The sequence below is a fragment of the Alosa sapidissima genome, chromosome 15 (genome assembly GCF_018492685.1).
Source record: "Alosa sapidissima isolate fAloSap1 chromosome 15, fAloSap1.pri, whole genome shotgun sequence".
Classification (NCBI taxonomy): Eukaryota; Metazoa; Chordata; class Actinopteri; order Clupeiformes; family Clupeidae; genus Alosa; species Alosa sapidissima.
This window is the reverse complement of record NC_055971.1, coordinates 22,485,244-22,506,612: the sequence shown is the minus strand read 5'-3', so window position 1 is coordinate 22,506,612 and position 21,369 is coordinate 22,485,244. Positions and strand designations below refer to the sequence as shown.

Genomic DNA, 21,369 nt, shown 5'->3' with positions numbered 1-21,369 from the left:
GTAGGGGTAGGAGTAGGGGTAGAGGTAGGGGTAGAGGTAGGGGTAGTGGTAGGGGTAGGAGTAGGGGTAGGGGTAGGAGTAGGAGTAGGGGGTAGGGGTAGAGGTAGGAGTAGGGGTAGATGTAGGGGTAGTGGTAGGGGTAGAGGTAGGAGTAGGAGTAGGGGGTAGGGGTAGAGGTAGGAGTAGGGGGTAGGAGTAGGGGTAGGAGTAGGGGTAGTGGTAGGAGTAGGGGGTAGGAGTAGGGGTAGGAGTAGGGGTAGAGGTAGGGGTAGGGGTAGGGGTAGAGGTAGAGGTAGAGGTAGGGGTAGGAGTAGAGGTAAGGGTAGGAGTAGGGGTAGGGGTAGGAGTAGAGGTAGAGGTAGAGGTAGAGGTAGGGGTAGGAGTAGAGGTAGAGGTAGGGGTAGGAGTAGAGGTAAGGGTAGGAGTAGGGGTAGGGGTAGGAGTAGAGGTAGAGGTAGGGGTAGGAGTAGGGGTAGGGGTAGGAGTTGGGGTAGGGGTAGAGGTAGAGGTAGGGGTAGGAGTAGGGGTAGGGGTAGAGGTAGGGGTAGGAGTAGAGGTAGAGGTAGGGGTAGGAGTAGGGGTAGGGGTAGGGGTAGGAGTAGGGGTAGAGGTAGAGGTAGGGGTAGGAGTAGGGGTAGGGGTAGGGGTAGGGGTAGGAGTAGGGGTAGAGGTAGGAGTAGGGGTAGGGGTATTTGAGGGGTAACTGAGATGATGATTGGAGGGACAGGTAGCTGCTGTCTCCCGGGAGTCTGTGGCTCAGCATCATTAGACACACAGCAGCAGTGAAGCCATAAAGACGCTCAAGCCGGCTTCCATTTGGGCCATTCTAATCCAGATGTCCGGCCGGCGCAGTAGAGAAGCCTTTTAAATGTCACTGGGCCTTCGTCCAGGTGTGCACCTGAATAAATCTACTGCATGACTGTCACACGTCAACACATTCATCAGACAACTCCCAATAAGCAACTGGACAGACTTTCTCTCTGAAGACGACCTGTGATAGTTAACCTTGTAGATAATATTACACAGGGTTCCATTTAGAATACTGTAAACTGTATCTTTTTTGCTATTTTGTAACATAATACAGTTATTATATTGAGGTACATCAGCCTGTAGCAGCTCTGATGGAGATGGTGACTGTACCTGGCACAGTGGCTCCTCCAGGCAGTAGAGTTGGGTCCTTTGCTGTACAAAAACGTAAAAGAGTATTAGCATGTTAGACTAACAGTGTTTTTTGTGCTTTTGTGTCTTTATGTAAAGGTGGATATGGACTTTCATTTATCATTTTAGACATATTCAAAGGCAACTGCATGCTACAGTTTGTTTGTTTGTTTGAGAGAGAAAGAAAAAGAGAGAGAGAGAGAGAGAGAGAGAGAGAGAGAAAGAATACTATTACATTCCTCCAAGGATGGTGATCTTAATACATTTTAATCATACTACATGATGAACATGAAGTTTTCTTAAAAAAAAAAAAAAGATTATTCCATGCTTGGATAATTCTGAGACATATAGGATATATGGCACTTGCCAGGCTTTCCAGGGATGGGGGGCACTCCAGTACCTCCGGGGTAGAAACCCAAACCTGTGCCAGCCGTAGCACCCGGGACACCAGTGCCCGTCACCCCAGCCCCCGCTGGCACTCCTGCAAAGCATCAGATGCATTTAATGCCAATTTGCCAAAGTAATACATTTCCCAACTTTAACATTCAAATTGGCCTGAGAACAGCGAGCGAAGGATGACTGATCTTAAATGATCAAAGACTTCCATCAATGTCTTTCTCATTTTTTTCTCATTGCGTTTGGCACATATACTCTTGGAAATCTCTCAAAGCAGAAACATGCTGCTGAAAGCTGCCATTCTGGTTTGTTCATGTGTCCACTTTTGTTTCAGTAAAATTGCTTGGTTCATGCAGCAAAGCATCTGCTTAGGCTGCAGGCGTAAGTGAAAAGGTGGGATCTCTCGTACCATATTTAGGAGCTTTCCCACCCAGATATCCTGTGAACATTGGAAACTGATGTCATATCTAGTAGGCAACAACAATCCATACATCTCTTTTTCTCCAAAACAACTTTTTTCTCAGTGATTTCATTTATCTAATGGTTAGATTATTGGTTAGGCATAATAATCACCACCCTCAATGAACCCTCAAGACTTTTAAATACTAAACTCCCAAAGCAAAAAACTGCATACAATATGAAGATTGCACTGCATCCTCTCCAAATACAGCAAGCTCACTGTTGCACCCCGTCACTGCACTGTGCGGCAGAGTTTAGCCTCGTTTTATAAGGAGTGCAGCAGAGAGGATAAAATTCTGGCGCACTGCCATCATCAGGCCCTGGCCCTGTTCCCACACACATGCCCTTGAGACGGTACCTGTTCCTGCACCAGCACCTGGCACCGCCACACCTCCGGGAACGCCTGTGAAGAAAATATGCCAGTTATTTATTAGTAATCAACACAAGGCACAGTAAAGCAAAGCACTGGGGATCTTCAAGATAATGTGTTCAATGTGTTGGTAACCGTTGCGCAGATCTTGTTAAAATTCTTGACGGATTCTTACCATATTTTGGTGGTTTCCCACCTCCTTGGTAGCCTGTAAAGCAACCAACAGATTCGCTACACTGTAAGCAGTGTCACGGCTCCATTCTTATCTGTATGCTGTGTGATGGTACATTACATATCCTCCCATGATGGGGTCTTACTGACCTCCAGCTCCTGGAACTTGTCCAGTTCCTGCTCCCAGTCCGGCACCTCCTACACCAGGTCCTGCTCCAACCCCTCCTGGGACACCTGTGGAAGTTATTCATCCATTAAGATTTGCCAAGGCTTGTAGTGCAGAGATTTTACAGGACATATGGAGGCTTTATGTTGCATGACACCTACAGAGCTGTAACTGTAACTGAAAAAAAAAATAACCGCTTTAATATTAAGAAATACTGAAAAACAGAGTAAGAGTATCTTACCGTATTTGGCTGCTTTAGCTCCTGCAAGCCCTACAATGTAGTGAAAGAACATTTTTGAATTACTAATTATAAGATCAAACTTCATACTTCACCATGCAACTATCCAACAGACATTATGAACTGTATTATACTGAATTGCAGTCATTGCAAAGTACGGTCCTGTTATGGTATGATATGGTATGATGGTATAGTATGGTATGGTTTACCTCCAGCTCCAGGTCCGACCCCAGTCCCTGCTACTCCGGCTCCAGGGGCCGTCCCAGCACCACCTTGCACACCTTCACAGAGACGCCACGAGAACATGACAAACAAACCCTTCAATGACATGGCTACTTCAGGGTAGCAGTGCAGTACAAAAACTTCTTCTACTAATTCAATATTTTAACAAAGACGTATACATTTCAACCAATGAATGAATATAATTTCATACTTATCTAAAAATATGGGTAACACTTTACTTGACAGTATCGACATAAGAGTGACATGACACTGTCATGAACATGACACTGTCATGCCACATGAATCCTAACCCTAATCCTAACCTCTAACCCTAACCCCAACCCAAACCCTAACCTAACTTGTTATGACAAAAACTGAATGACACTTAATGACAGAAGCGTTATGTCATAAACGTTTATGACTTGTTTATGACACGTTCATGACAGTGTCATGTCACTCTTATGTTGATACTGTCAAGAAAAGTGTAACCAAAAGTTGTATACAAATGGTATTTTAGATAATATATAAATTGAAAACTTGCCATATTTGGGTGGTTTAGCGCCAGCTCCAGCACCGTAACCTACAAAGACATTTTGTGATTACCGGTATAGCTTATTGAAACACTTCTCTTGTGCAACAGCTTCATAACTTAAACAAAAAAGACTTTCAAAGACTTCCTGACTCACCTCCATATCCACCTGCAGGTACCCCATAGCCTCCCCCTGGCACTGCAGAAAGAGAAATCACAAGATATTCAGTGGCTTCTTCCGTATTCAGTACACCAGAAGTAAAGACGTTATCATATTTTAATACTTCTAAGGACATCATTTTCTTATATATGCACATGTGATCAAATGAAAAGATGTGATATGTTGATGATGAAAATAGCTTGCACTCTTATGACAAAGTTGATGCAAAGCTTACTGCTAAATGAGCTGCAAGTCAGACTGAGTGACAATACGACGCATGATGTGCCTTTGGATTATACTGCACTGCAGACCAGTGGTGTAGTCTAGTTAGCTGTAGCGGGTATACTGTGATGTAGTAGTACTGTGATGTAGTAGTTAGCTGTAGTGGGTATACTGTGATCAACCCCGAATGTTAATACGTATCCTTGCTTATTTTAAGTGGGTATACTGAGAGTGATGCTTTATAAGTGGGTATACTGCGTAGGCCTGCGTATCACATAGACTACCCCACTGCACGGCAGACTACAGAGTGAGTCAGATGGATCAGCACCACAGCTCCACAGCGATTTCCCGTGTGTTGGTCTGGGATATTTTCACAGACTGTAAAGAGACGAGAACATCTCTGGACCAAACCATGTGAGACCAGTGTGCCGTGCAGCCTCCGCAGCCTCACTCACCTCCATAGCCGCCTCCTGGCACTCCCCCAAGCCCTCCGGCCGCACCACCTGGACCTGTAAACAAGCAAGCAGGATCGTCACGTCTCCAGCCCCGCAGTGAAACTATCCAGCAGGGCGCTAGGAGCCCTTAAAGGTGCAGTGGTTGATTTGGATCCAATACACTTTTGTTAAAGCAATTTAGGAGTGCAGGAGTTATCATTTTCCTTCAATTCACTGGCCGCCAAAGGGTGGTGCTAAGGGGTCACTCAATTTGTCTAAAACCGACAAGAGGGTTCATGCTCCTACCTGTTACAACAATGTTACGTAGTGCAACATAAGGTGATTCGGGTGCACATTGTCAATGTCAGAGACTCCCAAGAACTACATTATATGTTGCTTTAATTTCAGCAATTTTAATTTCCCTCTAATTGTTCTAATTGTGTGTAAGGGCCTAAATGACCACCTGTGCTCATGCAGAAGGGGCTAAATCAAGGGGATCGGACTGAGCAATGTATTATTCCAGCCAAAGAAAATCTTTGCTTCGGGAGCACTGAAGGGAGAGATGTATGTGACTACCTCTGGAATTCAGATATCAACAATCTTTCAGCAGGATCAAATACCGGGCCTTTGAGTTATGCTTCTTTTACAGCAACTATAGCTAACATAATCCTTAATACTTTAGAAAGACAAAGGTACGATACATTCAAAGTTGTATAAGTGCAACTTGTGTTGTGGCATGGCTGGGTACAATGCCCTTGAATTGGATCATTTGAACTGGATCATTTGAAATTCACAATGCAATTTGCTAAAAACAGCCGATGACATTTTCAGTTAACAGTTGGCTAAATATTTGACCAGCACGCACAATGATTTGATGCCAAGACATTCGGTCTGATACACCCTGTTATATAAACTGTCATTGCATGGACATAAGCCATTCTGGAAAAATAAAAAATCTGAAGTAAATTACAGAATACAGGCAAATATACAATATATAATTTCATGTTTTAACCAAACAGTTTACAGTTTATTGTATTCACAATGCGATGAATGACAATTTTGCTGTATTAAAATGTACATATAAACATTTAAGTGAGTCTGTTTTGCATTATCAGCCAATGTGAGGTAAATCATTTGTTATGCTGTAACTAATCATATAAAAATATATAAAAAAAAAATATTTGATACATAACACTATCTATCACATTGATACATTTTCGTATCAAACGGAGGGAATACTTACCATAGTTAAGAGCTTTAGCGCCAGCTGGATATCCTAGAGGGAAACAAACAGGCATGATTGCAAGTACGAAACACAATGGTGTTGTACACTTTCGTTTGTCAATATCAAGGACACCAGCTTAGTAGAGAATGTTAATGGCAACTGATGGCATGCGATACCATATACATGTAAAGGCTAATGCTTCACTTCAGCCCTCAAGTTAAGCACATATAATTTCCTCTGGGTATTCCACCATACTTGACAGAAAGTTGTTGGCCACAGTTGTTGGCCACACACACACACAATTTATCTTATTATTTACATAGGTAATTCAAAACAGTCTGTTACAAAGCCCTGCAACAACACATTGCTTGATTTTCCATTTGTTGCAATGAGGACTTAATGACTTTATAAGGAGCTGCTGACAGACCTCCAGCCCCTGCTCCCGGCACCCCACCCAGCCCTGGGACACCTCCAGCGCCTGGGACACCTCCAGCCCCTCCTGCCCCTCCGGTCACACCTATGGCACACGCACAGCGGCTCTTTACAGCTCATACACACATCGTAGTGAGGACGGGCATGTCACAGTGTGAGACAATTCAAGATTGTGACTCGCATTAATGAGATATACACAGGAGAGCATGTTAAATTATGCTACTGGTTGAGGGCACCAAAAAGCACCATAAAACGACTATGAATAGTTGACTTGTCATGTGAATAGGGTAGTGAACTGTCTTGGTCAGAGACTGCTTTTTGATCCTTCAAGTGATTGATTTAGGAGGGGTGGTCATACCATACTTTGGAGGCTTCGCTCCAGCTCCTGCCCCGGCTCCTGCACCATAGCCTGCAAAGCCCAAATGTGCTGTCAATCATCATAACACAACACAAACATCCCTCAGTGACATATCAAAGAATAAAGCATAATTACCACAGGACATTACCAGCCAGGATCTACCATTTCAAACATACACTGCTCGAGACCTGTCCTCTTAAATTAAAATATTTATAGTTAGAAATGTGGCCTCAACTTGCCAAGTGTAGTTTCACTGACATTTTGATTTAGCACTAAGTTGCATTTGGCTGTGTCCTTCACGAACTGGAAAGGACTTGTATACATGGCAGAGCAGGTTACCCTGACATCATAATCCACATATGTGCGGCACATTGGCCAACAGGGGCTGAATTCAGTGACTGTGAAAGAGCACAGCATCCGCTTCATTCTGGCCTATAGGCCTGTTTGTTGATGCAGCTTAAGAGGTTTCCTTGCTAAAGGGCTGTCATTACTATTACTATTATAATGCCAAAGCCGTTTCCAGCCTTTTTTTTTTCCGGTTGTTGTGCTTATTCTAGAAGTGCAATTCATTATGCTAACTTACCGCCTGGCCCTGCGTAGCCAGCACCTGGGTAAGTTCCAGCACCTGGGTAAGTTCCAGCACCTGGGTAAGCGCCTGCACCTGGTACGCCATACCCACCAGGCACACCACCAGCACCACCACCCAGACCTATTAAAATAGTTTGCATTGAGTCATTTCAGATTTAAAAAAGGCGTTATATATGCTGAGGAGGCTCAAAATGAAAAGGAAAAGCGCTACCGTATTTTGCCGCTTTCGCCGCAGCAGAATACCCTGGAAATTAAAAAAGAATAAAGAAATGAAATAAGCCTTCTCCCCCTAAAAACCTGTAAAAACCTGCAACACACATCCTTTCATGAAGATAACTGATACCCACGTGCTAGATTGAAAACCTCATTAGTCATTACTTTGTAATAGGGATATTAATTTAAAGATCTGTACAATCCCATGATTTCTTAGTACCTCCTGCCCCAGGAACAGCCCCTGGTACTGCGCCTGGTCCAGCCCCATAGCCTCCACCTGGAACTCCTCCTGCACCACCTGCCACACCTACAAATGCAACATGTGTCATTCAAAAAGAAAGGACAAAAACATACTCAAAGCAATGCCCAATCAAACACCACTGAAATTACTTGCCAAATCGTTTTACAAACATTTCTTAATCATGAAATGTCAAACTCACCATATTTAGGGGGCTTGGCACCACCTGGATATGCTGTAAGAGAAACAATCACTTCGGTCATGTCACAGACAAAAAAAACAAAACAAAACAAAAACAAGCCTAGTAAATATGACTTCTGAATGTATGTACCTCCTCCGGCACCTGGCGCCACTCCTGGAATACCTCCGGCTCCTCCCACTACTCCAGCACCTCCGGGGACAAGGCCAGCTCCACCTGGGACAAGACACACCACACATTTATAAAGACGCTCAACAGGTGACATTACTTGACACAGGTCCTGTTCTCCATTTCCTCTTTAAATGGAGAGGGGTATTTACCATATTTAGGCGGTTTGACTCCTCCTGGATATCCTGCATTGACACAGATACAGTAGATCTTTTTAGCTATGCGATTGTGTGTGTGTGAATGGGTGTGTGTGTATGGGTTTAGGGCTGAAACGATTCATCAAGTTACTCGAATAACTCGATTACAAAAATTACTCGAGGCAAAAACCCTGCCTCAAAGCCTCTTTAAATTTCTATGACGCGCACTATACGTGCAGGGATCTGATTGTTCCACACGGACCGTTGTTCAGGAAGCACACCACTAGCGCGTGAATCGTGATACATTCTGAATTTAGCTGGCGCTATGGCGGAGTCAAGATGTCCATAAATGGCAGAGAATGTCTAAAGTTTTTAAGTAAAGTTTTGGGATCATTACATAATCAAAAAGGAAAAGAACAAGCATCTGAGCCGAAAACATCCACTCCATGCTGTTTCACCAAGCGTCAATAAAGTAGGCTATCTATCAACCTATCTAGCCGCACGCGTGCACTGCACACACACACACACACAGGTTGCTAGGTTACCATAGCAAATAGGCTCACCCCAGAAATTATTTTTTAGTAGCGGTAAAATTATTTGTTAGTAGCCTAATGGTAAATGCTGCAGGGGTAGAAATCTACATAAAACAGAGATTTACTTTGATGTCAGGTCTAGATTACAGCATGAAACTTGTTGTGCATATTAATACATTAAATTGCTTTCCCTCTTCTCCCTCCCAGCACTTCACAACATAGTATGGACAGCTTTGATCGCCCAGCTAAGTCATGCACAAGAGGCTGCAATTTTACAGAGAGCATTTTGAACATTGTTTAATTGTTGGCACTGGCACTTATAAACACTAAATGGGTAAATTGCAATAAATGGGCTTAGTTTTGGAGCCAAATGTTGGAGTTAGAATAAATACCTCTGTGCCAATTGCTTGATCATTTTACAGCCATGTCATTTTCGTTATGCATTATTTGTTTTGGTTGTTTAAAAATGCAAAAAAAAATGTTTTATCCGATTAATCAATTCATCGATAAAGTGCTAGATTAATCGATTACAAAAAGAATCGATAGCTGCAACCCTACATGGGTTTGTGTGTGCATGTGTAACATGATCTGATGAAATGCTTTATAATAACTACTACTTCCACAAACTCATATCCCTACTCGACTTCTTTACCTCCTGCTCCAGTTCCAGGGACTCCTCCTGCTCCACCAACAACACCCGCACCACCTGGCACCGCTCCAGCACCCCCTACAGGAAAAAAAAATAACACCACCATGCTTCAGGAGTTCCCACAGCCCATTCAACCGACAAGAGCAGCAGCATCCCATAGCATAACATATTCAAGAATGGCAATGTTTGATTGCTTAATTGGATTGGTGATTATTTACCATATTTGGGGAGCATGCACGGGGAACCCCTGCTGCAGAGGGATTAGTACTGGGGAGCGGTTTAAACTTGGCACCCAGTTACATTTACAAAAATACCACTACAATTAACTCTTACATTTACAATAATACTACTACAATTAACTCTTACATTTACAATAATACTACTACAATTAACTCTCAGTTACATTTACAATAATACTACTACAATTAACTCTCATTTACATTTACAATTATACAACTACAATTAACTCTCAGTTACAATAATACTACTACAATTGACTCTCAGTTACATTTACAACAGTACTAAAATGACAATAAATCCCAAATTACCATATTTAGCAGCTTTGGCCTGTGCTTGTGCCTGTGCCTGTGCCTGTGCTTGAGCTTGTGCCTGTGCTTGTGCCAGTGCCTGTGCTTGAGCTTGTGCCTGTGCCTGTGCTTGTGCCTGTGCTTGTTGTGCACCACCTACAGGGAACAAATAACACCGCCATCATGCTACAGGACTTCCCACAGCCTATTCAACCCCCAAGGGAGCAGGATCCCATAACATATTCAATAATGGCAAAGTTTGATTGCTTAATTGGATTGGTGATTTTATTTACCATATTTGGGTGGCTTCCCACCAGCTCCATAGGCTGGATAAGAAGAAAAGATGAAATTAGTACCGGTAGAGTATTACTTAAAGCGTGTACTATTAGTGCATTACAAATATATCCACATCAAAGTTTATTATATATAAATAATAATTCAATAAGAGAAGTAAAAAAAGAAGTAAATTCTCTGACCTCCAGCACCAGGATAAGCGCCACCTGCACCAGGATAAGCACCACCCGCGCCAGGATAAGCACCACCCGCGCCAGGATAAACGCCACCAGCGCCAGGATAAGTGCCACCCGCGCCAGGATAAACGCCACCAGCGCCAGGATAAGCGCCACCCGCACCCGGGACAGCGCCAGGACCACGGTATCCACCAGCACCGCCCGCACCACCTAAACCACCAGCAGCACCTGCGCCATAAGAAAGCACACCTCAATACTTTAGCATGCACATAGAACCTCTGCTGCTGAGGGATCAGTACTGGGGAGCAGTTCAAACTTGACACCCAGTTACATTTACAATAATACCACTACATTTGACTCTCAGGGGCAGATGTACCATCACTTTTGTGCCCACTTGAGGTGTATTTTTTCTTCGCAACGTGCGTGTAAAAACATGGCGTGGTATGTACTAACAGGCCGCACTTGGGTAAAACCGCAGGCTGCCTGTCACAGAAGCATGAGAATGGCAATATGCGCTTCTTCATGTCATGCATATGCATTCATAGGAAGTTCGGGGGAAAGCAGAAGTTTCGCGTAAAAAGCCTAATTAGGTATTCTCATGTATGTACGAAAAACTGCCCATGAAAGCGCACATCTGTTTTGCGGTGAAATATTTCCACCTTGTAAAAGCAGGTGTTAATTCAAATTGTGGTTAAATGCGTCAATAAGAGAAACTTTCCAAAACAACGGAATTGCTATTCAGAGTTTTTTGCGTCTTTGTACTATATCAAAAGCAGCTTTAACTTTCGCTGGCCTTTCGAATGTCTTACTTTCATTTCACGTCATCCACTTAAACTTTCCTACATGCTAGTTTTGACCAATCTTCCATACCCTACGTGCACAAGTAGTTTGAGTATAATTACTGCTCTTCATTATCTCCCTGCTTGTTGACATCTTCATCATCATCATGTATTGTATTATTTCATGATCGCTAAACGTTTGATTCCTTTGAATGTTGTCATCAAGTAACAGTCAACTGTGCTTGTGAATGAAGTATGTCGTTCAGTTGTGAATGTTCACAAATTGCGGTAGGGGGCGGATAAAGGCGTTGATTACCCGATGAATGGCAGGTTGGTTAAATACCACGTAATCTGAAGAAGCTCAGCGTGTGCTTTCTGCGGGTTGGCCATGGCACTGATAACGCTGCATTCGCAAATCTACTGTATGTACATTTGGTTTTAATTTAACTAGTTATTACTATTACCATTGACTCTCAGTAACATTTACAATAATACTACTACAATTGACTCTCAGTTACATTTACAATAGTACTAAAATGACAATAAATCCCAAATTACCATATTTAGCAGCTTTGGCCTGTGCCTGTGCCTGTGCTTGGGCCTGTGCCTGTCCAGCACCCAGTGTTCCAACTCCTGCAGATTAAAGGCAGACGAGACGGTGACAATGCATCAGAGAGAAAAAACAGACACATTTTCATATGGTCAGCTAGTTTTTTCATTACATTTACATCTGCATTATACATTGCAAAGCTTTCTTAGAGACAAGGTACTAACCAGTTCCTGTAGGGTAGCCAGGCTTGGACCCTGCTCCACCACCAAAGCCACCATAACCTGACGCACAGAAAAGAAATCATGCCATGTCATCAACAAATAAACTCTTTCAAGCATCTGTCTTTTTCAGAGCTCATAAATAAGAGGTGAATAGTAAAGTCAAGTGTGCTATACCATATGGCAGCTTGCCACCCGCGTACGCATTACCTGGGGAACAAAGGCAAGAAGTAAGAACATGCAGTCCTTACATGGCTTACACGATCATTTGCACACAACATACGTTATCTATTCATAATAGCATAGCTTGTCTCCAGTCAGCAGGGGTTAACAGAGCTAACAAATGACTGTGTATAGCTGCATGTCTGCTACAAAGAAGGAATGCAGTACAGTGATATCACTATGGCACATTCGAATCCATGGCGATTCCATCTTAGTGCAATAGTGGGAAGCTAAAAGCAATAAATATATAAATAAATGAATTTGTCGTGGCTGCACAGTATTCATTCCTGTAAGAGGCTGAACGCTCCAAGAAAGTGCAATCAAATGGCAATTATCTATGGAACACCATTACTCCTTAATTGGTTGAGAGCTCGCATATGGTTGGAAATCATTTCTTCTGGAGTTCCCCTTCATTGCAATCTCACCCCATTTAATGCTATTGCCATTATTGACATGAGTTAATCCTTTATCTTTGTTTTTCATACCTTGTTAATCAAAGGCTTATGCTGATTTACAATATTTATCAAACTGAAACAACTCAAGACAACTTTTCGCTTGATTAACCTCAACAAGGCCTATCTTTAAACCCAAGCTGTAATGGCTAATTCTGTGCCTGTCAGTTTAAAGCCTCCTCACACATGAGCTTCATTAATACAACCCCTACATACAGTACTTTATCACAATCATGGCCACTTAAACGCATCGCATATCAGTATTATCTTATCACTACTGCTATTAATAATACACTCTACCGGTATCTATGAATCTGTGGTAATAAATCAGATATTGAGCCAAAGCGTGCTCTTAGGTCTCTGAGGTACATGTTATCTACAGTAGGGCTATGATAAACCTACATGTAGGTTTTCCATTCTAGCAGCCCCTTACAGGAATGGGATAGATGCACTTCAGTTGAGGATGAAGTCAGGGTTTAGTATGCATCTATGTCAGCTATTCTCTATTTTTAGCCTGACCGTATGTATCACTCTTATTGTGAGACCACACTGAGCAAACCATCAGAGAATACACAACTTATTTCTGTGAACATAAAGAGTTCCAACATCTCAGATGGTTATGGTACAGTATTTAGAAGACACTTGATGTGGTCTCCAAAAGAGAGAAAATACATACACCAGCATTGTGCAAGATAAACGCACCATACGTAACCTGTGGCTGGTACCCATGGAACTGCATTTGTCCATAATGGGCCATATATCTATACAGTGGGTGTATATATGCTGTATGGGTCACAGTTAAGAACACATAAGTATTAAGTGTGTGTTGTTTTCATCATATGTGTGACCTGACATCAAGATATCTTTTTTAATTAACATAATCATAGCATCAACAAATCATAGTTTTGCCAGGGCATGGTGTTGCAAGTGTTTTCTCATGAGAGCAGTAATATAAATGTAAATAAATATGAAATATGCATCGTACAACCCTGTTTCCAATTGGAGATGCTAAGTAAAATGCTAAATAAAACTGAACTGGCGTACCTTGTGTTTTGGGAGACTTGAGAGGATATCCATTAAATACGCCTGGTTGCATTTGACCACCATAACCCCGACCACCTGCATCAGAATGCCAGAACTATATAAGCAAACAATCTAGAACTCTTAGACTGAGTAAACTCTCTTTTGAGAAAAATAAGCATACCCGCCCCAGGTCCTGCTTGTCCAGCACCAGCTGCAAACCAAAGAAATAACACATGAAATGTCAACATATCAACAGGAATTGGCAGTTCAGTGATTATCTAATTTCCACTATTTGGTTATGATTGGCTAGTTCATTAAAATCTGATCAAGGTGGCCCTACAGTGTTTGTTGAAAAGACAAGGCATGATTCACAGACATTCATGAGTGACAAGTAGTTTACAATGTGGCTGCTCAAAAACAAATGTTAGATCATATATCCTTCAAAGGCCAATAAATTAGCTGGTCTCAAAAACAACGGACATGACGGCATGTCTTGGCAGTAGTGCACCAAAAACACTAGCGCCAATCAACGGGCAATACAAACCACTTGCCTTGCATGGGCACACAAGCAACATCTGTGTGTGCCTAGTGTAGATTGTGTCAGTACATCCACACGTGCCATCCAGACATGTTTCATCATCTCTGTGCTATTCAAGCCTTTAGTTACGACCTTAAAAACAGGTCCATTTCGGTTCAATAATGCCCATTCTTTTACTTAGTCAGAATGAGAAAGAAACCCAAATCAATGCCATAGACAGGATGTGAGTGCTGAGAGCACAGCCATCGTTTTCCTCTGCATGGCCTCTCACAGAGGCTGCAGTTCCGTAGGCTATTGCTAAAAGCAATCACCTTCCCCTTTCTTTCTGCGTAGCATCGTGCATAAATGGCAAATCATAACACAAGTATCCATCTATTGCCTACAAGGAGCAAGTGCAAAATTGTGTCTCACATGAATTAACTTAATCCCATGTACAGATATTTAGGTAACAATACATGTACAATATTGCTATTTGACCAAATGACAGGGAAATAAATTAATTTAATTCTGTTTGACCATGTCGGTAAAATGAGTTGCTATTTGAACAGCTTCAGGGAAAATAGGCCTTAGCTTGTGACTGGCTTTTCTCTGTATAGATGTAGTGGATATGCAGCCACCGTCACAGTGCTTAAGTGACTGTGTCATTTTGCATTTCCTCCTGGCACACACACACACACACACACACACACACACACATACATACATACACACACACACACACACATACATACATACACACACACACACACACACACACACACACTCACACATATTTGTAATTTTTAAGAAGTGGGCTTTTTCTGTATTTAGTTCTCTAGTGATCTTGATATTAAAGATTATAAAATACAGATGTCCTTAAAATGCCACAGCAGAAAAATGCATTGTTTTAACCTTAATAAATCCCAAATGCAAACACCATTAGCCTGATAGAGATCTAAATATCCTAATGTTGACATAAATGGAGAAGACGAAGCAATTACCAGACTTTGGTTTGAGTCCAGTTCCTGTTGCAACACCGGGAAGCACCCCATAGCCTGTTAAAAAATAACATCAGTGTTTATATCTAAAATATACAGGTACATTTGCCAAGAAAAAGATAAACACGATTAGTGCATTAATTAGTTTACATTTCTGATTAGCTCGACAGCATTAGTCATATCAAAGTGTGCAACACACCTTGTCCTGGTGCAACACCACCTTGGTAAGGCCCGGGCACGCCGACACCTGTTAAAATGTGTTTGATGGAAGAGGAACACTGTTAACCAACTGCAAACATATCACAGGCATAGAAAGAATATCTCCAAACTCACACAGAGAAAGAGAAAACCATTTCTTGCTTCCATTGTGGATGCACTGACTCTACCCTTCAAGTCATTATCAGTGTGTCATACTGTGTTTTACTGGAACATTCTGGCAACACTCTGCCATCATGCTAACTAGTGAACTAAACTAAACTAAACTAAACTAAACTGAACTGAACTGAACTGAACTGAACTAAACTGAATTGAATTGAATTGAATTGAAGTGTGAACCTGGTACAGCCTTCGGGGGTTTTCCTCCAGCACCTCCTCCAGGCAACCCAGTCTGGGGAATGACTGGCACTGGTGGAGCAAAGGGCATCCGTAAGAAACACACATCATTGTGCATGATTAATATGTGGTAATATATTATAATATAGTTTCGGCAAAATAAGAGTTGCCATGATTGATGCTGGTTTTTATGATGTGATCTGGCAGGCCGGTCGGCTCTGTGTCTTACCTCCTCCAGTGCCAGGTCCAGTTCCACCTCCTCCTGCACCAGGACCTAAAGCACACACACACACACACACACACACACACACACACACACACTTGTGAGGGCCGTCACAAAAGATATGTAACACTTCAACCATAAGACGCACAATGGCTTTTGGTTTAAAATGAGCTTCATGATGGAAAGACGATTACTACACCGCATGACGTTGGGCTAAAAAGACACACAAATGGTTCTGGTTTGCCCTTTGCTTCTCATGGAATGCCTTATGGGCCTTTCCCGAGCCCAGAACAAGGAAATGAGCTGTGGGCTCTGGTCTGAAATGTTTGGCAGCGGAAGCTTCAAAGCATTCGTTTATATTTCCCTCAACCTCTCTATTGAGCCGAAATCCCTCGCAACACAACAGCACTTCCAACGTCTTCGGAGGAAATTCTGAAGTAATGCACTGAAACTCAGGCGAAGCGGTCCGAAGACCAGAGCTCTCGCACAAAACATCTAGGGGCGACAGACGTAATGCTGTGTCTGAATGAGACCTTTATCTGCAATTCTGCGTTTGATCCGCTTGTTATTTGACATGCCATCAAAATAGAGCACAAGGACATAGTTGGATGTGTTGCCAGACCAGTCAAAGCTGAAATCATTTGTTTAAGCATAAGCTGTCACACTGATATTTAGGTCTGGTGAAATGACATTAAACAGCTCCATGCATGGACAAGAATTTGAGTTACAGTACTTGTTCATAGCGAGCAATTCATTTAGCTCATTTCAGTATACATAGAGTACCTGAATAAACTTGTCAAAATGTCAAGGTGAAAAGGACAGCCAAGTACATCTAAATACATGTCATAGTGACAAGCATTTTAATAATTAAAATGGAAATATAAAGCTCACTGTACCTCCTTTTCCAGGTTTCACACCAGCTCCTTTGAAAGAAATAACATATTTATACAGGGCTCCAATATACACACAGTGAAGAGAAAACAAATACACTGTACAAATTACAATAAATTAAACACTATAAAGGTTTGTTTTATGTGCCTACATGTAGATCATAATAACATATTATTTGATGACCATGACAACACATTATTCACAAGGTCGATGACCCCCCCAAACCTTACCCCCGTATCCTTATTGATGAGTTTCAACAACCCCCATTGTATCAATAAAGACACTGTTTGACGACCATTAGAATAAGCTCTGGGTATTTCTCTATGAACAGAGTCTGTGACTGGTGGAGCCTATACTAACCTATACTAGGCCTAGGCCCCCTATATGATTCTTCATATTTATATAGTTCAGAATTTCAGGTTGCCAGACATATATGACATGACTATCATTACATTTACGTTTATGGAGTATAAAAATAATTTATAATCACTTGTTGAGCTTATATTTCAAGGATAGCCCTAGTGAGGTATATAAGGGTTCTTCCTATGAGGAGCCTAAGGGGGAAAGAGTTCAACTCACCTCCTGCTCCTCCACCTGGTAAGCCACCCGCACCTCCAACACCTACAATTATAGACAAGTAGGATACCAGCATTGACGAGGCAAGCTATAACTGACAGTAAGGGCGCATTCACACTGTCCGTTTGGTCTGGACCCGAGTTCGTTTGTAGCGATGTTTCGGTGATTTTTGCTAATGTGAATGCAGTCTACTGAACCAAGGTGTGGACCCAGGTCCGGTCCAGGGTCCGTTAGAAAACAGTGGTCTTGGGTACGGTTTGTTAGAACTCCAGTGCAGTTTGAAAGCTATCTGTTCCAAAACCATGAAATAAACTGCCGTTTTTGCTAGAAACAGAAGCTAGTGTTTATGACACAAATGGACCCAGGTCCGCAAACAAAAATGTAATGTGTACAGAGACCAGCTGGGTCAGGGCTAGGGGGGAGTAATCACACTTGGGTAGGGTCCAGTTAAACGGATCCAGTGTGAAGGAAACCAAAGTAGATGGTTCAGTGACACTGCCCTGTACTGTACCTTGCACTGAGTCTGCACATAGGAACATACATCTATGAATATACAGTATACACTACATGTTACGACCCATTTATCTATTTCTATTTTGATGGTTATATCAAAACAAATCAGAAAGTGTTTTTTTTTTTTATCAAGCTCACCAGGCTTCAGTCCTCCTGCTCCAGCGCCAGGGAAGAAGCCTCCATATGGGTTGTAGCCTCCATAGCCTCCGTATCCTCCATAACCACCTGGAGCGAGATGAGGAGCAGAGTCAGCAACATCACAGGAGAGATCATCACACTCTGTCACTGTATTATTCAGGAAGCATATTTGTAATGCATTTTAGTGTGTATAACTGGGTACTATGGTGTGATCTTCAGGGTATATCTGACCCGGTAGTTAGTAAACTATGTAAATGTGTAAGAATGCATTTAGTATTTAATCAGTCCTGTCATTTTTCACAGCCCAGTTCAAGGCCATAAAGTGAGGTGATTTTAACAGTTCCAACCCACAGGAAAACTGCTGGGGGAAAAATAAGAACAGAGCTTTGCTCGATCTGCATCTGCTCTTTAAATACATCACCTCCTGGCCTGTAACCCCCTCCGAGCCCTCCGTAGTTTCCATAACCTGACCAAGGAGCGGAAAAGAGCGGAAGCGAGAGGTTAGAGAAACACCAAGCACTAGGAAGCTGTGGGCATGTCAGACACATTAGAGGAGCGGAGTGGAGCGGGGCGAGTCTTTAACATTCCAGCTCCACTCAGCTGGTCTTTCAGCAGGCGGCGTTGGATCAGGGGGGCCTTATCTTTCCACAAACACCAGATGGAGCACTTAAGTTGTGGGACTACGGCTGCCTGGGAAGGCCTCTGGGTGGTGGAGATTGAGGCTTGCCAAGGCACTGCTGACCAGACTGCCCCTGTCTCCCTGGGGCGAGTGTGTGTTTAAGATTGCGGTCTGTGTTGATGGTGAGTGGCAGGAGAGAGGAGAAAGGGCAAAGCCAGAGAGAGAGAGAGAGAGAGGGGAAAACCGCTGTTTGTCTTTTTGCGATGTTTTTTTTTTTTTTTTCACTGCTGTGACTCTGTGTTATGTGTGGGGTGAGCCGACAGCCTGAAGCTTGGCACTGTGGGACTGTGTGACGGAGAAAGTACACATTTGCACAGACAAAACAGAATGACTGGGACCCTCTCACCCTGTGCCATCGCACTTACCTCACCTGTAACATGTCTGCAACGGGCCTTTCTGCCGCACACATGCACTTTACACAAACTCTGGCCATGACTATAAACAAAGTGCATTACAAATTCTGTGCGTCGAGTGCCTGGGGGCTGAACCTCTTCCAGATGGCGCAGCGTTAGAGAGCAGAAAGGTGACTGCTGTACTGTAAGCATGACACATTCCACACCCGTGAGACAGTGGTTGTGTTCAGCTGTTGTGGAATTTTTGTTATTCAGAAGCCTCACATGTGCCGAGTGGAGTTTTTCTTCCAAGCAGGAGAAAAACGGCCTATGGGCCGCTGCGGACCAGGCTCCCGCTGCGCACCGACATAAAACGCACACCCTGGAGTGGACAACATGACCCCGGGCAAGACCAATTCATAAATCAGCGGCGATAGCACTCAGAGCCAGGTGCATGAGGGAATCTTGAAGCGAAAGTTGCAGTAGCGTGACTCTGACCCACAAATGGAAAACTAATAGCTGCCTTTGGCAGAGGGGAGCAGAGTCGAGACTCGTCAGGGGGGGGATTAATAGGGCAAGGGTAAAGTTCTTTTACAAAAATATACCTTGATAAAAATAAAAAGGCCTATATGCAGTGTGATATGATAGCGAACGTGCGCAGTGAGGGGTATGCATAAAGCACCTTCACACTCCACAAATCTGAGCACACCGCACACTGACGTCTGCCAATGTCTGGACATCCATCTCTCTGGAGACGCATCTCAACACCATGTCCTCGCGTCGACATATCAGAGCAGAGCCTCCCTGGCACGTGGTGAGGTCCACCGAGGCGGGCTACTCTGTCATTAGCTTATCACGCACACGGCTGATCTTACAACGGGGGGCAGATAGCCCTCACTCAGCATGTCGACGAGCGAGCGAAGGGGGTAGCAGCGGCACACTACTGGGGGAGTCTGCGAGCTCCGGCCAAGCACGGCTGGAATGTCTGACTGGCAGCCAGCGCAGCTCGTTTGGGCTGAAGGACCTGGAGTGGACAGGGGTAACCTGTCAATCAAGTCAGCCCACCTGCGCTCAGTGCTGGAACTCACAGCGAGGGCCACATGCGGCTCTCTGGAAGACATTGACAAAAGGCAGAGGCTGATATCAGAACATCCACACTTCGATCAAAGTCAGGCAGAAAGACAAATGCGAGAGAGAGAAAGAAAGAGAGAGAGGGAGAGAGAGTCCATTCCTGACCAATCAAAGTCAGCCAGACAGACAGATGGAATGATAGAGAGAGAGAGAGAGAGAGAACAAGACAATCCATTCCTGACCAAACATGGACGGAGTGAAGTCTGCCTCTGCTTTTTCTTAGTCCCGTCTCAAACATCTCCAGACTCATTAGCTGCTGTGCTGCATTCTGGAGATATGCTGGCTCAAACAAGGAGATATGTCTGCTCACACAAACAAGGAGATATGTCTGCTCACACAAACTAGGAGATATGTTAACTCACACTCTGCACTGCACAGCATATTGGCTTTGGAGGCTGCCACCAGCTGTTTGTTTAAATGAGGCATTCACTTGGATATTAAATGTGTTTTATTGTGACCTTGAGTGTGAATTACAGTATGTGCTCCCATGTTTAGTTGATTAACTTCCTGATCACTCATTGAACAAATCTGAAGTGAAGCCCTGAAAGGCTCTGAAACAAATGACGACAGGGCCTCGCGAACGCCTGGAGCAACAGTGAGCCAGGGATTCCTTTTTTTACAGCACAACAGAGACAGGAAGCAGCCAAAACGCAGACGTGAACCTTTTTCCAAGGTATCACGAGGTGGCTGATCCGGTTCTGTGAATCATACTTTCCCCTCAATATTAAAAGGTATTAAGCTCCTCTCACAAGGTACGCTCCTTATTATCCCACACATTCTCTATTCTCCAGTGACGGTAGGGTTGCTATTTCATGCAGCATGAGCAAAATATACGGAACAGAGCAATTGTGCACTGTAAGCATACCCTCAGCTTGAACTTGGATCATTAACATTGGCCACAGACACAGAGGAGAAGGGTATAATCTCTATTGTGTGCACACTTTGATGTTTACTGCACTGTGATATTAGAAAGCAAGCAAAAATTGCTATGACAAAGAATTGTGTTATTTGGAATTACTTTAGCTAATTACCCTCATATTAGCTGTATGTCCATCTGGGATCAATGAATTTTAGAAATGGCTAGACTAGATCTACTAGTGTTAGTTTTTCAAATATTCTTTTGAAAATTAGACCCCAAGGCAACAACACAAGGCTTTGCGTGGAAAATCGCATATGTATATATTTCATCTACCCCTTTAACCTCTGCTTGGTTTAGGCAAAGCTCTGTCATGGCTTGAATTCCTTCCTTATTGATCTGGATGAGCTACAAACACACCAACAGGAATTTTACACTTTTTTATTCCCGTCTCATT

General features: G+C 43.1%; 1 protein-coding gene across 39 annotated transcripts in view; it reads right to left on the bottom strand.

Annotated features, from left to right (window-relative positions):
* The window catches only part of LOC121683756 (elastin-like), a 60,283-nt gene that overhangs the window by 11,740 nt on the left and 27,174 nt on the right, over positions 1–21,369 (bottom strand). For 26 of the 39 annotated variants that reach the window (XM_042063533.1, XM_042063545.1, XM_042063548.1 and 23 more), the window contains 37 exons: positions 18,336–18,380; positions 17,915–18,001; positions 17,267–17,308; positions 16,693–16,719; positions 15,803–15,847; positions 15,577–15,645; positions 15,221–15,268; positions 15,025–15,078; positions 13,688–13,717; positions 13,528–13,602; positions 11,987–12,019; positions 11,816–11,872; positions 11,600–11,674; positions 10,269–10,490; positions 10,086–10,118; positions 9,814–9,948; positions 9,269–9,343; positions 8,099–8,131; positions 7,911–7,994; positions 7,782–7,814; positions 7,562–7,648; positions 7,340–7,372; positions 7,124–7,249; positions 6,541–6,591; positions 6,178–6,267; positions 5,769–5,801; positions 4,547–4,600; positions 3,867–3,908; positions 3,722–3,760; positions 3,168–3,239; positions 2,962–2,991; positions 2,705–2,788; positions 2,559–2,591; positions 2,372–2,416; positions 1,964–1,993; positions 1,526–1,639; positions 1,141–1,182 (listed from right to left, as the gene is read on the bottom strand). In XM_042063533.1, coding sequence (XP_041919467.1) covers positions 1,141–1,182; positions 1,526–1,639; positions 1,964–1,993; positions 2,372–2,416; positions 2,559–2,591; positions 2,705–2,788; positions 2,962–2,991; positions 3,168–3,239; positions 3,722–3,760; positions 3,867–3,908; positions 4,547–4,600; positions 5,769–5,801; positions 6,178–6,267; positions 6,541–6,591; positions 7,124–7,249; positions 7,340–7,372; positions 7,562–7,648; positions 7,782–7,814; positions 7,911–7,994; positions 8,099–8,131; positions 9,269–9,343; positions 9,814–9,948; positions 10,086–10,118; positions 10,269–10,490; positions 11,600–11,674; positions 11,816–11,872; positions 11,987–12,019; positions 13,528–13,602; positions 13,688–13,717; positions 15,025–15,078; positions 15,221–15,268; positions 15,577–15,645; positions 15,803–15,847; positions 16,693–16,719; positions 17,267–17,308; positions 17,915–18,001; positions 18,336–18,380 — 2,307 coding nt within the window. The remainder of the gene's footprint in view (positions 1–1,140; positions 1,183–1,525; positions 1,640–1,963; positions 1,994–2,371; positions 2,417–2,558; positions 2,592–2,704; positions 2,789–2,961; positions 2,992–3,167; positions 3,240–3,721; positions 3,761–3,866; positions 3,909–4,546; positions 4,601–5,768; positions 5,802–6,177; positions 6,268–6,540; positions 6,592–7,123; positions 7,250–7,339; positions 7,373–7,561; positions 7,649–7,781; positions 7,815–7,910; positions 7,995–8,098; positions 8,132–9,268; positions 9,344–9,813; positions 9,949–10,085; positions 10,119–10,268; positions 10,491–11,599; positions 11,675–11,815; positions 11,873–11,986; positions 12,020–13,527; positions 13,603–13,687; positions 13,718–15,024; positions 15,079–15,220; positions 15,269–15,576; positions 15,646–15,802; positions 15,848–16,692; positions 16,720–17,266; positions 17,309–17,914; positions 18,002–18,335; positions 18,381–21,369) is intronic. The other 13 variants (XM_042063550.1, XM_042063551.1, XM_042063562.1 and 10 more) reach the window with 11 other exon arrangements.